At 38.1% G+C, this 15,215-nt stretch overlaps 1 protein-coding gene across 1 annotated transcript in view; it reads left to right on the top strand.

Annotated features, from left to right (window-relative positions):
• The window catches only part of Tmeff2 (transmembrane protein with EGF like and two follistatin like domains 2), a 255,202-nt gene that overhangs the window by 234,731 nt on the left and 5,256 nt on the right, over window positions 1-15,215 (top strand). Inside the window, exon 8 of the mRNA XM_021157724.1 lies at window positions 14,415-14,538. Within this exon, the coding sequence (XP_021013383.1) occupies window positions 14,415-14,538 (124 nt within the window). The remainder of the gene's footprint in view (window positions 1-14,414; window positions 14,539-15,215) is intronic.

Below are 15,215 nucleotides of genomic sequence, written 5' to 3'. Positions count from 1 at the left end.
AGAAGCTGTGTTCCACTCACCAGAAGTCTCAAAATCCTGTGGTGGGTGTTGTGGGTAGCTGGCGAGTGTCAGCCGACCCTGCGCCCTAGCTTCCCTGGTGCTTTTCTGACCGGAAGAGGCTTGTCCAATTTGAAATTCTTTTGATCAAATAGAAGAACAAAGATTTTATTTTTAAACGTTTTAAATCAAATAACAGAATATTACATGTTGAACTTTTCTTAATGAAGTAGAGAACATTTCAAATTTTCTTAATGAAATACTTTAATTCTTCTTAAGCAAGATATGCCCAAAAAAGGTCTTGAATTTTCTTAATTAGTCTGAGTTCTGTGTAAAACATCAGCTTTTGAGAATCCAGAAAATATAGAGCTAAGCTGTACAGGCATACCCTACATGTCACCTAGAATCCATTTGCTGAAAAGGTAGTTGATGTCAGTTAGCTTCTTGATCATTTACTTTGAGGCAACAAAGATAAAATGTAGAACCATTTGTTCTGTGGCAGAGGAATAATAGTCAATGGTCTTTTTTTTAAATGAAAAATAATTAAATAAATAGATAATAAACAATTCAAAAAAGTTTCCTCAGGATCTTTACTGCTTTACTGGAGCTATTAGAATTGATACCTTCAAGACATAATTTTGCAACACAAATGAGATGAACTTTAGCATAAGCTTAAACTAAGACTATCAGACACATTAAAAAATATCTATGGATGACCAGGATTCTATTAAGAACTATGCTGGGAAAGTAGACATGAACTAACACTCCCCAGGTCACTTGGCAACTGGAACATTTTCATTGTCTCCATGTGTGTATTGAAAAGTGACTTCATCAATGCAAGAGTTTCTTGTTAACAACTGTATTAGTTTGCTAAGGCTCCACAATAAACTGCTACAAACAGATGATATAACAGAAATTTATTTATCACCCAGTTCCAAATGCCCAAAATTCAAAAGTCAAAAATGTATAATTGGTAACTTCAACAAAAATCTCAAAGACGGCATCTTTGTTTGCCTCTTCCAGGATGATATTTCCTCTTGTACTAGTTCATAGGCCAACTTCTGCCGCCATCATCATGTGACCTACTTTGAGGGAACATGCTGTGATCTAGTATAGAAATCAAAAAAAAATGTTCTTTAAAGTGTCATTAATCAGTAGAAAGATATAAGATTTAAATTGAATTGTCAAAGGTTGTGTTCAATGATACTATGTTTCTATAGCAGGTTAACCTTTTAGAGGGCCAAGTAGAAATTCATGATGGACTCTTGTAGCATTAAAACTTTAGTTTAGAAAGTAATACCTCCTTCAACAACATTCTTATGCCAAACACAAATATGTTGGATTAACTGGTAAGTAGTAAGAGAAATGAAATCAAAACAATATAACTTTCCATACATTAAACTGTTCAAGAGCTATATTGTTCAAAAGCTATTAACAAAATTTCCCTTATTTTGTCTTAGAGCCTATTCCATATGTTTAAAAAAAAAAACGATTTTATCTAGACTCCTAGTGTGAAATGGCAAACTCATCTTTAAAAATACTCATTGCACAATCAGCTACATATCCTTCTTAAATTGTTCTGCCTTATCCTTGACTGCACAAGTGTATTATCTTCTTGTCCTTTCAGTGAGGAACACTTACATTAATTTAGTCACATACCATCATATGGCAATACTCCAGACTTGTAAATGAAACTAAATCCATGCTATAAATTCTCAGACTGCCCTTTCTGGGCCATGACATCATTTAGAAGAAATATGCAGACCCATCATTTGCTTACACTAGCTTCTCAATTCATTTATAGCTGTCCTTCTTTGTCGTTTACAATTAGCAGAACAGTTTTGCCCTTCATGTTTTTTGCATTTCACTGAAGAAGACTGCAGTGTATAGCAAATATAGCATTAACCTGTAAGCACCTACTCCTGCTACAATGACTACAGGCACATCATTGAGCAAAATCGTTCTTCCCCATATTTTGCGTTTCCACCAAGATAGGGATTGGAATCTTCAGAAGAAAATCACATCACTGAAGTGCAGCTGGTTCTTAGAGACAGATATCTAAAAGCACGAATGTTTTCAAAGCCTCTTTCCTCCATCAGGGCACAGATGGTTGGTTGCCAAATATGGCTTTTATCCCTTTAATACTTACTCATTCGTGTTAAATATTGAGCACCCACTTTGTGTCAGTCCATGTCCTAAACCACTGAGATAGCCCACCAAACAATACAATTAGACTCAGAAGGATCTAATGCAAAGCTTTATTGTGTGTCCTAATGTATAACAGATGTGCTAATGCATTGGCGCTCAGGATGGCTCAAGTGACTACAGCCCTAAGGCCAGTTATTATCTCCTTGTACCAATAACTCAATATTATGTTTTATGTATGTCATGGTGAAAAACATTTAGAGATGCCACGGCTAGTACAGTGTCGCCAGAGTGTAGACTGATGGATGGGCTCGTCGCTGCTCCTCAAAAAAAAGAGGGAGTGCCAATCTTGGTAGACTGGGGCCTATGCTCTAACTGTTTAGGAGGCTGAGGCAGGAGAATTTCAAACTCTGGGCATGTTGAGATTTTAGAGTCTGTTTAAGGTCCTTTTGGTCGAGTGCTTCAAGATAAAATGTAAAAAGAGGCTCAGGGGTGACATTCAAAGAGGTCCTAAATTTAATTCCCAGTTGTAGGAGGGTAGAGAGAAGTATAGGGGGAAGAGGGGGAAGAAGGAAGAGAAATAAAGGGAAAAGGAAAGGAGAGCCTGCATAAGCCAGTGAGTAGGAATTCTGCATAAACCATGACTTTTCTTAGCATTTCACAGTGTAAACTAGCTGTTTGTCTCAGCCTAACCTCTCCTAGTTAACACATGGCCGCAAATGATAACTGCTCTCCAGTTTATTTTCCTGTCTGCTTTTGTTCCTGTCCTCATTGCCATGTGTGGCTTTATCTTTTCCACAGACTAACTAAACTTAAGTAGCTATCAGCCATGTTCCTTCCCTGCCCATTGGAAATTGAAGCTCTCCTAAGCATTGGTATGATCTGTACCTCTTCTCAGCTGTGTTCCTCATTCCTATTCCCAAAGGGATGCTCAGTTAGCTTTCACACGGGAGGGGAGGGGGGCGTGTCTTGTTGAGCTTTGCTAGTTAGCAACCAGAGTCCTTAAAGAAGTCTAGACTGACTGGAAGGCTTTCACAGACATCTTCACTTGCTAGAGGCACACAAAATATTCTTTGAGTGTTGGCTTCTAGAGACATTTTAAATTGAGTTGTTCTGGCTGCTCACCTATGGTGAAAAGGGACTGGCAAGCTGACAGCCCCTGAGGGCTTCTTGTGACAAGGAAGGGTGAATGTAGGGAGAGAAGCAGAGGGTAAACCTCAGCTCGCATGTTCACAGCCCATGACTCACAGTAACTCTCCATAGCTCAGGTCTCCAAGAGCCAACACTGAAGTGGGACCTAGAAGGTAATCGGTATGGGGTCTGATAATCCAAAACAATGACGACATAGGAGTGGAAACAGCTGGGTAAGGGCAGTTGTCTTGTCAGTTTGAGTGATAGAATCACCTAGAATTTTTTTTTTCAAAAATCCAGTCCACTTAATGGTGATCTGATTGGGCCAGAAATTAAACCAGAAAATTCCATTCTTACCACCCTAACACAGGCAGCATTGCCTTAAGAGAGAATTATAGTTTAGTATTTATCTCATTAAATTTTGTACACATAAAAGAAAATCATGAAGTTGCATTCATACAAAGTACATGGACAGACACACAGATGTGTGTGGGCATGTTGTGCTCCCCCTTCTACACACACACACACACACACACACACACACACACTTTGAGAGGTATTTGAGCAACAAAAGCATCATCTAAGATTCTGTGACAGCCAGATACTAAGGTATGACCCACTTACCTGCATTATATAATATACACAATCATAGCTGTTTACAATTTCTTGCTTAAACAGTTTATTAGTGTTTAGAATTGAGCATCAAACTTGAATATTCCATTCAAATAATGCTAAATGGTCGTAATCATTAGAAGTTATTTTACCACTGTGTAAGTTTGAATTGTTAATCCACTTTGGCTCCTGGTGGGTTTTCCTCACATTACACCTGCCCAAGAGCTCTGGATTCACAAATGAAAGACACACACACACACATATACACACACACAGCTTAATTTTTATATGCCTTGACTTGCTCAATGGCTGGGCACTTCTAAACCTCCCTGCGGATAATACATACTCCCCTCCAGTATTCCTAACTTAACACCTTCTAAATCTCTATTTTATCTTTGCTGCCCTGTTACCTTCTGGGCAGCATCCCCTAAGGGCCACTTTACCTTTCCGTCTACATAGTTGGATGATTTCTCTCCTGCAGCTTTTAAATCTGACTTCTCTGCCTCCAAGTTATGGGTTTTCCTCTCTCTCCTCCTCAGTCCCTTGCCCATGCAATCTAAAAGTTCTCTCTCCATCTCCCTGCCCAGCCATTGGCTGTACAGCAATTATTTATTACCAGTTAAAGCCAGCTTGGGGCAGGGACCCTCAGTGTCTGAAAGTGAGGCCTTTGGGAGCCGAATTAAGAGAGAGCATTAGAACCATTTCCCAACACTACTAAAGTTATAAGCCTTTTAGTTCCTTTCGGCTTTGTTTTTTGCCAAAAGTTCAGCTGTGAAACAGTTCCCACAGATACATGTTACTCCCAAAATATTCTCTCAAAGTGCTTTTGCGGCTCAACTCATGAAAGCTTACTGAAGAGTAAAAGCTATACCTTTGTTTCTGAGTTGAAGGAATAATAAAAGCTCTCCAGTTCATGAAGAGTTCCTGTAAAAAGGCCAGCTGATTGCTAGTCTCAGTCACTGCCGTTATTACCAAGTATGTCAGCACTAACTGTTTTGGTGTGGCTACAAATGAGAATAAGTGACTGACTGTGCCGAAATAGGCAAGGAAAGCAAAGCCTGGCTTCTCTTTTGAATATGCACGCCTGGCTTTTGTTTTGTTTCACTAACAGAAATGTATTTACTTCTTGTCACTAAAATGTCACCCTTTTGCTGGACAATGCTATCAGCACAAAAACCTTGGCCCTAATTCTAAGAGGGGTAAGAGATAGTTTACTCTGGAGCTATTTGAGTGACCCAGGAACACAGGTTTAGGTTACCCCAAATTCAATGCTTCTATATGGAAGCAATTTCATGAAGTTTTTATAGTTGTACAGAACAAAGAAAGCCACAAATCAAGGCAAATTTAAAACACATTGGTGAGTACATCAGAGGAGCAGATACAGCAAGACAGGGAGACTTTCCTATGGGCCTAAGATGCTACTTGATAGTATTCTTAGATTTAGATTGGTAAAGACCAGTGCTCTGCTACGTTAGTAAATTCTAAAAGGTTTTTGTTTGTTTGTCATAAGATGTGGACAAGGGATGTCTAGAGTGCTAGAACTAACCCAAGAAAGGGTAGCTAAAACTTTGAACCAGCAGCAGTCCAATCTCTCTACAGTACTGATTGTAATTATCTAATCAGTTACTTCAGTTTTTTTTCAGGAGTTTTCATCCACAATACCATAGGCACAGTGTGACTGGCACAAAATTTTCAACGTAGTTTTGTGATAGGGCTTACGCATCAATGTCAGTTCTCAATTTCTAAATTGTTAAATAAAGGTGGTTATAAATCATTCACTTTAGAACCACTATCCACGCTTTACAGACTCTTATGTGACAATGGAATCCTTGGATGAAGGAACTGCCTCTCTCTCTCTCTCTCTCTCTCTCTCTCTCTCTCTCTCTCTCTCTCCCTCCCTCTCTTGTTTGCATGTTTGTCTGTCTCAGAATTTTTTAAGATGATGAAGAGAAGTCTTAAGAAGGGATTTATAAAAATCAGTTCAAAAGCAGGAGCCTACAAAATATACTGTCAAGGAACAACAGCATACACACCCATACATATACACATGCACACAGACACACAAGCACACGCATGCACACACACCACTCAAATATTAAAGCACTACTATGGAGGCCAGCACCAAACAGGGCTTCAAAAAGAAGTTAGTAGTCAACTGTATCAAATATTCCAGAGAGTGTGAACAACTGGATGTGAATAGATTGACAATCAAAGCCAGTACTGCTCCGCCTGCCCACTGCAGTGTCCCTGAAGAGCAGCTGGCAAAAGACTGAGAGGAGTCAAGTTAGGAAGTGAAGGAAGAGCATAGGCATTGCTGTGGAGAGATGTGGATTAAGAAAAACTCCAGTTTTATTTTCACAGTGTCATTCTATATGCTTAACTGCTGATAGAGCAGAGAAGTGAAGACACAGAAGAGCAAGACAACTTTGATAGAATCCTTGAGAAGACACAGGGATGGGAGTCATAATGAGGGACCTCCACTAAAGCCAATGGAATAAAGAAGAGAATCGGTTGTCAGAGTGAAACAAAGTATCTAGAGTTTGCAGACAGAAAAAGAAATAAAAGGAGACAGGGTCAGATGTTCTCCTGTGTTACCCAGTCCTTAACCAGTTGGTCTACATGGGATGATGGAATAAGCTCTGATACCATAGCCTCCATTGACTATCTGCTATGTAAAGTTCTGAAAATGTCTTTGGTGTCCAGGACTATACAAAATCTATCAGTCTTCCTTGAGGGGCTCTTACAAGGAACATATTTTTACTGTATTATAACGATGATGGTCTTATTAGAGATTCCCAAGTAATTGTAGATTTATCTATTATCATCTGTATCTTAACAATTATTCCTAACTGTGTGCAGAAGACAATAAGGTAAACTCACTGAGGGACAATAAAAAAATCACATTTTATATATAGCATATTATGTATAGCACATAGCAGTGCTAAACACAGCAGTGACATGAGAAATATTAATATACCATATTACACAGAATGATTAAAGCTGTTTGGCTTTGTGGTTTGGATTTTGCTCTTGTGTTCAAGTATCCCTGCTATGACTGTACTGTTAAAGCCTTCACTGTCACTGCATCCTAGGAAATGCTCTACTCTCAATCCCATCACTCTCTGTGGGATCTTAACTTCAGGTCACAGGGAAGAACAACTACATTACCTGATAATGTTTATCCATTTCCTCATGCACAGCCTAAGGACAAGGAAATGGTTAGACACTCAGCTCAAGCAGATAAAAATAGATGGGCTTCAACCCATTGCTTCTTTCTGTTGTCATTTAGAATCATTTTCAGAATGGTTGCCAAAAAAAAAAAAGTCTCACTGAGAAAGGGTGGCCAGATCTAAGCATATAAATTTGACCAGAAATGCATAGATTTCCTTGAACATAAAAGAAATGGAGATATTCTTGTCATGAAATACCTTCTCGTGAGTTTTTCTTTCTCTATAGTTTCTAGTAAGCTTTGAGTTTTGAAGAGAAGATTCGCTGCAGAAAGAGATAGACTAGCAGCCCAGGAGGTGGGGCTAAAGCAAACTAGTCCCATAATATCAAGGCAACTCTACCTCTAGATGCCCAGGAGACTAATAAATCGCAGGTCCTTGCTTCTTCCCAAGGCCTTATCTTGACCAAACTGTTGTCAAAGCCATCTGAAGTTCCATAAAAACGCTGTGTTTAAAAGGTCATCAAGCAAATCCTCTCAACCTCTGAGTAACCCACTTGCTGAAAGATCAGCTCTTGACAGAATAGGGAAGTTGCAGAAGGCACATTAGAGAGAGAACAGAGCTTCTGTCTCCACTGTTGCCTTCTTCGTGAAAGAGAACTCGGCCAAGTCTGACTCAAGAAAACAAATGACTAACAATTTGCATATTTGCTCTTAATAATAAGTGAAGCATTCTTGGTTTTTTTCCTTAGCAACCAGGACTTTTGGTTAACTCTAAATGAGCCTTGTTATAGAAAACCCTTGAATTTCAATATATTACATATAAGTGGCCACCCCGAGGTTTTACAGATTCCTCAATATTTGTCTTTATGAATACATGACAATCAGAAACGTAAATAGTAAGTGTTCAGGGAAACAGCTACATAATATTCTTGTATTTCAGTTACCTGGTCCTCATATTACTATATATTTCTTCATAGATTCTTACTTTTTCCAATTCAAAATCAGAAAATTCTGAAAGAACCATCAGTGCTTTGCTTAAGAGTGTAGTAACATGAAAAGTAGATTTCTCCTACTGTCTTTAATTTTTTTTTAATCATGTCTGATCAATTCCGGAACAAGAAATGAGTCTTTCCATTCCCATTCATTCCGCTTCTACCTCTCCTCACAGCCCAACTAGCAGACTTTCACATCTAAGTGTTCCTGTAGAGCAGAACACTGTTGAGGCCAAATAAGAGAAAGTTATTTTCTGCTGGACAAAGGAAAGGGAGCTACCTCTGGCCTTGACTAGAGACCTAACATTGCAAGCTATCCAAAACTTTAGATTTAATGTATCCAGGCCTGGAAGTCCTCTGGCCAAGAAGATTATGTCACCTCAAGTTATGCTAAAGAGATGGAAGGAATAATTATTCTTTTGATGAGATAATGTAATTATCCTCCCCAGACACCATGTGTTCTGTGCAGTCACTATATACCCACCATGCAACCCCTTTAGGTCTGCCTCCTTTTCTCAAACTTGGCACAAGAAGACACAATTTCTTCTTTCTTCTTCTCTGTCTCTTTTGCTTGCTTGCTGGTCAGATCCTAAGTGTGCTTTGTCTTGGTCCTTTGAACTTGTCCACTCTTTCTCTGAAGCTACCTCCATTTTGCCACTTGGCTGCTTGTCAAACCTCCATGCCTAGCTCAAAGAGCCTTCTCTTCTACCCTCCTTCTCTGTGCAGTTGCCGAGACTTACAGCTTGCCCACTGTGTGGTTTCTCCTTTAAACTCTAATAAAATTGTCCTCAATCTATCTTCTGAGTCCATTCATAAACTCTCTCATTAATGAGACTAATAGTCCTCAATGTGTCCTCAATTTCCCCAGCCACCACACACACTCCACATGGGATTTCCCATAAGCGGTTTCAGTTAGCTTTGGGGTTGAGGTGGGAGTAGGAGGTATGCTTAACTCTCAGGGGACAATGCTGACTCTGTAGCACTTTAGGGACTTGGTCACTGTTTTCAATAGTTTTGGGGAGTGTTTATTTTTTTCCAAATCATTCACAGAGATAAATATGCTAAGACCCTTCCCTTACAGATCAAGAGCTGGTTGTATACTTGCCTCTGTCCTGCTGTGCCCAGCTGTGACTCTTAGAACCTTAGAAAAGTAGAGCCTGTTCTCATTGATTTGTCTACAACTTAAAAAGATGGTGACAGCAGCTGAGCCTACTATGGAATCTGTTATAGTGAAAGAACTCACCTCATAGTTATTGTATTCAGAATTCATTCAGCAGGAACACATTTCTAATCTAAAATCTTCCATTGCAATTCAAACTAGATTTGAGGCTTCCTGCCACCTCGTGTGTTTATCTTGATAAGATGAAGAAAGGAAATCATAAGAATTGAAAATCTTCACCAAGACTAACTGTAATCAACAACAGGAATACTCATAACTTAGCTTCAGATTCATAATTTATTTCTGTCTCAGACAATGTAAAGACAGTGGACAGTTAAGCATTTTTCTTTTCTAACTTAGTTAAATAAAATTATTTTCAAATTGCTTTGGAGATAAGGTTGTGAGTAGGGAAAGATTAAAAGAAAGTTTCATGATAGGTGCAAGAAAATAAGGATTTCTGTGTGAGTTTCACCACACTGTCAGTAAATTAAAACTCCCATAATTATATGCATTTAACACAGAGATAGTTGATCTTCTAGAAAAGTGAGACAGACATTGTGAGCCTACAGGAAGAGGCAGGTTAAAAGATAATAATCTACTCTGAGTTACTCACATGTATGTGCTTTCCAAGATAAGGTGTGATATTAAGCAATCATGCCACAAATTGAATTTGTGGCATTCACAAAATATATTGCTCCCTAAAAGAAGACAATGCATAGAAAAGATCACTCTGACATATCTTAATTCTGGCTTTCTCAAAATTTAAGACATTTCACACTTTTTTCTTCAAAGCATGATATCCCCAAAACTAAGACAAAAAAATATTTCTTTTGTTTAATATATTCAATGCCTCTTTTTGGTCAGTCTTTCTCTTAGAATATAAAAATAATATTTATGATAAAAGTAAATATTGGTTAGGAGTTTATCATAACGACATATAGCAATAAAAATTATTTTCAGAGTTTAAAGAATCAAGATGCATGAAGTAATCTAGCCTAGCATACAGTAGCAGCATCCTCCACATCAAGAAAAAGAAGTCCTGCTCCTTCTTCATATTCCAGAGACTCACTGCTTCCGTCTACTCTTTGTAGACACAGATGTCAAGAAAATGGAGTAGATCATCAGAACAATGAACAGAATGGTAAACAGCATCACACACAAATAGTATGCCCCCCTGGCTTTGTAACTGGGACTCTCAGTTTCCTGTTTCAAATGAGCTTTTCAGGATACACAGTATCCTGGAGAGTATGGGAATAGATGACTTGATTTTCAATACTTCCTTGGCCAGTCTTTAGCCCTTACCCAAATAAAGGCATTGGTTATTCAGAAACATGGGTGATTTTGGTCAAATTTCACACTGTAGTGTTTCTGCTTTGAGTAATAATATCTTGCTTTACAGATGAGTTCACCAAATATTGTATTTTCCAGTTGAGGCTGGGGAAGAATGTGGAACAGAAGATAAATACACAAACACAGCCCACACCAAGCATTGACTCAAGTAGAAACCACTCAGTTTGACTCTCTGTTACCTTTCTACCCACTTCTATGGGATCTGAAATAAGATAAGGCCTTATCCCATTCTCTCTGTCCCTTTAGCTTTCCATGTCTGTATTCCTTTAAGAATGCCAGTACACATAACTGTGCTAAAGAATAGACCTCAGTATTTCTTCATAGTTGTTGACTAGCAGTGGGTATGGGGCTATATTAGCTCTGCTCCAAACAACTCAAGATATACAGGTGGCAACCTTTTAGAAGTGTCAAGTTCTCTCTCTGAATTAACCATGTATAAACATTTGCACAGAAAACTGGGTGCTGATTTTATTGGAGACACAAGGAGTTTGTACCATAGCAACAACCTTATTAGAAGACAGTATAATCCTTACATTAAATCTTTTTAAAACAGAAAACAAAGAACTCAATTCTAAGTTGCCAGCCAGTAGAAGAGAGATGTACACTCCCAAAGTATATCATATTTATACAATTTCAAGTCTTCAAATGCTTTATTGTTGCTTGAATATCCAGTGTACATAACTTCAGGTTCAAAAACACTTACCATAACTCATACATATATCTGTTTGAGATATTAGATTTCTGTATTTTTTGGTTGTCTTAATATACTTAAATATTATTTCTAAAGTCTGTCTATTACATCACTAGATTGATTATATATTTGAGTTTTCCGTGAACTGGTTTACTTGGTTGAATTGACTATAAATCCCTTGACACATATTGATGACTGCTCATTTTCTTCCCCAGGGATTGTTTCTTTTACTCATTTATTTTCCAATTTCTCTGCTTCTTATTTGACAGTATCACATGAGCAGCAAAACAGAGCACTCTAAGTTTGCAAGAACTGGTATAAACTAATTAGCAGATTTTATGATGGAGACTATTCCCTTCCCAGGTTATCATTTGGCTTAGACAGTAAACAGAGAACTTAGCACACCAAGGCAATACCTTCATTCAGACTTGGTCCTATTTAACATGTGGACTTCAAGTCAAGATTGTGGACATTGTTCAAAGACAGAAACTGTCAGTTTAGGAGTGAGTTACAATATAAAAACAGCCTCAAGAATGGGTTTTGAGTTATAAAAATTCTTGATCTTCCATTGTTAGCAGAAAGAAAACCACCTCTTTAATAGGATAAGGTATGTTCTGATAGAAAGACCCTGTACAACTGGAATTCAGGTAGGTCAGAGAGAAGCTCCCCACACACAGGTGTGAAGAAGCATTGAGGTGTTACTAACGAACACCAAATAGAAGTGTTGAATAGTTTGTTATGTGAAGAAGATCCAGAAATAAGAGTGGAAATCAGTGCTGGCTCATTTCATGAGCCATGGGACTGGCAACCCCCACTGCTTAAAAATCCTCTTTAAAGAGCAAGCAAATGAATTGGCTATTCCAGTTGTTGCCACCTGGACCCAGCACAAAATAAGCCTACTCTTCTCTGTGGAGTCTTGAATAACCAGGTCATTACAAGGTGCATCTAAATACAATGGTTACCCTCATTCTATCTTGTTCAGAATTTACTCAGTACTTTGGGTCTGGGGATTATTTTTTGTTTTTTCTTTTATTTTCTTGTGTGTCCTTACTATAAGTTTAATTTGCTACCCCCCCCAAAAAGGCAAAAATGTAAACAATACTTAAAAGAAAGGGAGAAACCAAAAAAACCCCTATATCCTCCCAATCTCTTCTATGGAAATAGTTTATACACTCTCACATTAATGACAATTTTCAATGTAGAAATACCTTCATGCAGAAAAATCATCAACTAAAACATAGCTAAAATGACACAGACATAAAACAAATGAGGTTGTGAAATGTCACCCACCACCTATCTATCATCACTACAGTATATACCTTATAAATTTAGGGATAGCACATGAAATACTTCCCATCAGAGCAATATACATAAATATCCCCACAAAAGAAAGCACTAAATATTTTAACGCTTTGCTTCAAACTTTAATGATTTGCAGATGGCATCTAGATCTTAAAATATATAGAAAGACACTTTACAGCTCTGACTAAATATAAATAATACATTCATCTAATTCATGAATGGCAAAGACACGTCCTTCTGCTGATGAATATGCTCATCATCCATGACTGCCAGTGACAATTATAAGGATACACTACAATAAAACACAGTGCCCCTGTGTAGAGATAATGGGAAGTAATCCATTCCATGAAAACAGTAATTAACTTGCAATCTTTCATTACTGCTGACCAGTTACAGTGGTGTCAAAGAATACTTGCCGATGCAAAAATACAGATTAGATTGAGGTTGATAAAGTTGCATTTCTTATTTATCCAGGCAGGAATTGTTAAGGATATCAGATTTTAAAAGAGACAATGAAAGCAAAACTCTGTGTGTGTGTGTGTGTGTGTGTGTGTGTGTGAGAGAGAGAGAGAGAGAGAGAGAGAGAGAGAGAGAGAGAGAGAGGAGAGAGAGAGAGAGAGAGAGAGAGAGAGAGAGAGAGAGAGAGAGAAGAGAGAGAGAAAGAGAGAGAGAGAGTTCTGTGAGTTTTGTGAGTGTTTCTGCCAGAAGATAATATTGTGCATCCTATTGTATCATTGTGTGCCTTACTCTTTTGAGTCAGAGTCTCTCATTGAACACAGAACAGCAGTGCAAGCTCATGAGCCCAGGCAATTCTGTCTCCACCCCACCCGGACAGCACTTACATGCATGCACATGGCCACACCTAGCTTTTTACATTGATGATATAAGTCAAACCTAAATCCTCATGCTTACACAGCAAGCACTTTTACCCACTGAGTTATCTCTCCAGCCCAGAGCTTCTAGCACTATAAAACAAACTCAGAAGGAATTGAGCAACCACTTGCTTGGAGATGATATCACAAATGTGTAGTCAACACATTTGAGCAAACAGAAGCCCAAAAGCACTTACAGGTTCTTATAAAAGCATTGGAAAACAAAACTTACTAATGACAGTGGAAGTGGTTCACTTTGGAATACAAGGTGTTTCATTTTTCTTAAGTTTAATTTCACAAATTGTTCTTAACACAGGCAGGTTGTATACATTAAAGTATGCTTAGAGCATTTAACATGTACTCTGTGGCTATCAATATAAGTGATCCTAAAACAACCTTTTGGTTTTCAATTGCATTATTGTGGCAATAAAAAAAAAATGTATGGATGTTAGTAAAATAAAAACCTCACACTCAAATTATACAAGCACCTGACAGAATGCATTTGTTGAAATCTGTATGTGGTTTGAAAAATGTTTAAGAATTGAAACAGCCACATCTTAACTTTCAAGCCCTCAAGTTCAGAAAGTATCAATGCATTTCAGTAATTTGTGCTCAGAAACATTATTCTGGGCTTTGAAATTCAAAAAATAGAGGGTTTCTTTTTGGATTATTTTATGATCAGCCTATAGTCTCTATGCAAGTAAAATTAAAGCTGTCTGACAACTCATGGGCACATCAGTCGCTGTTAAAGAAGTAGGAAATTGCGTAAAAGCACGAAAAGCGCTGGGTAATTTTGCAGTTTCATCTCTAAACATAATTGTAAGGATGCCTGCCTTTCAATTCTCTCCCCCTCTCTCTTCTGAAGCACGGCCTTTTAGTTCTTGCCCTTTTAAATAGCTTTGCCTACTGTCGCTTTGCTTGTTAATGCACGGGTTGATCTTACCCATCATAGAAGGTATTTACAGGGGGTACTTGCTTTTATCTGTATTCACAGAGAATGCTAACAAATTAGAAGAAAGTGCCAGAGAACACCACATACCTTGTCCAGAACATTATAATGGTTTCTGCATGCATGGGAAGTGTGAACACTCCATCAATATGCAGGAGCCATCTTGCAGGTAACATTTTCTTTCTTAAACTTTTAAAGAGCATAAGGTAAAAAATGTAGAAGCTAGCTTTTATGAGCTAGTGAAAGTGGTTTATATTCTGCTTAAAGAGGGGGCAGCAGCAAAATTTGTCTCCCCTATACACAGTGAGAGAGAGAGAGAGAGAGAGAGAGAGAGAGAGAGAGAGAGAGAGAGAGAGGAGACATGTGCATACCTTCTTCAATTTGTGTGTAGCATGCCATGCTGTCCATGACGTGTACTTCAAAGGACATGGTACACTTTTTATTCACAATTCTTTCCTCTGAGTGTAGAGTTGTGCTTAGCACTTCTCAGTGTTTCTTGAGTAAGTGAGTTATCATTTCCAAAATCCTTCCTATCGTCTATGAAACATCACCAAACATGGCTTTCTTGGGTACTCAGTCTCTTCTCTGTAGAGCCTGGTGTCATGAGATGATTGGCCTTACCTCCAGTTTCAAGCTCAACACAAAGAAACTGTTTGTCTGGCTTCAGTTTATAAATATCTACTGAGTATTCTATGTCTAGAACAAACATTATGTCTGAGATGGCAAATCAAAATGAAAATATATCTATATTTAAATTAATGTACAATTGGCATAGGATGAAATAAATTGATTATGATACAGAAATATACAAAAACATCACTATATGTTTCTCTGTCTCTGCCTGCC

The sequence above is a fragment of the Mus caroli genome, chromosome 1 (assembly GCF_900094665.2).
Source record: "Mus caroli chromosome 1, CAROLI_EIJ_v1.1, whole genome shotgun sequence".
In the NCBI taxonomy this organism is placed as follows: domain Eukaryota; kingdom Metazoa; phylum Chordata; class Mammalia; order Rodentia; family Muridae; genus Mus; species Mus caroli.
This window is presented reverse-complemented; position numbering and strand designations above follow the sequence as displayed.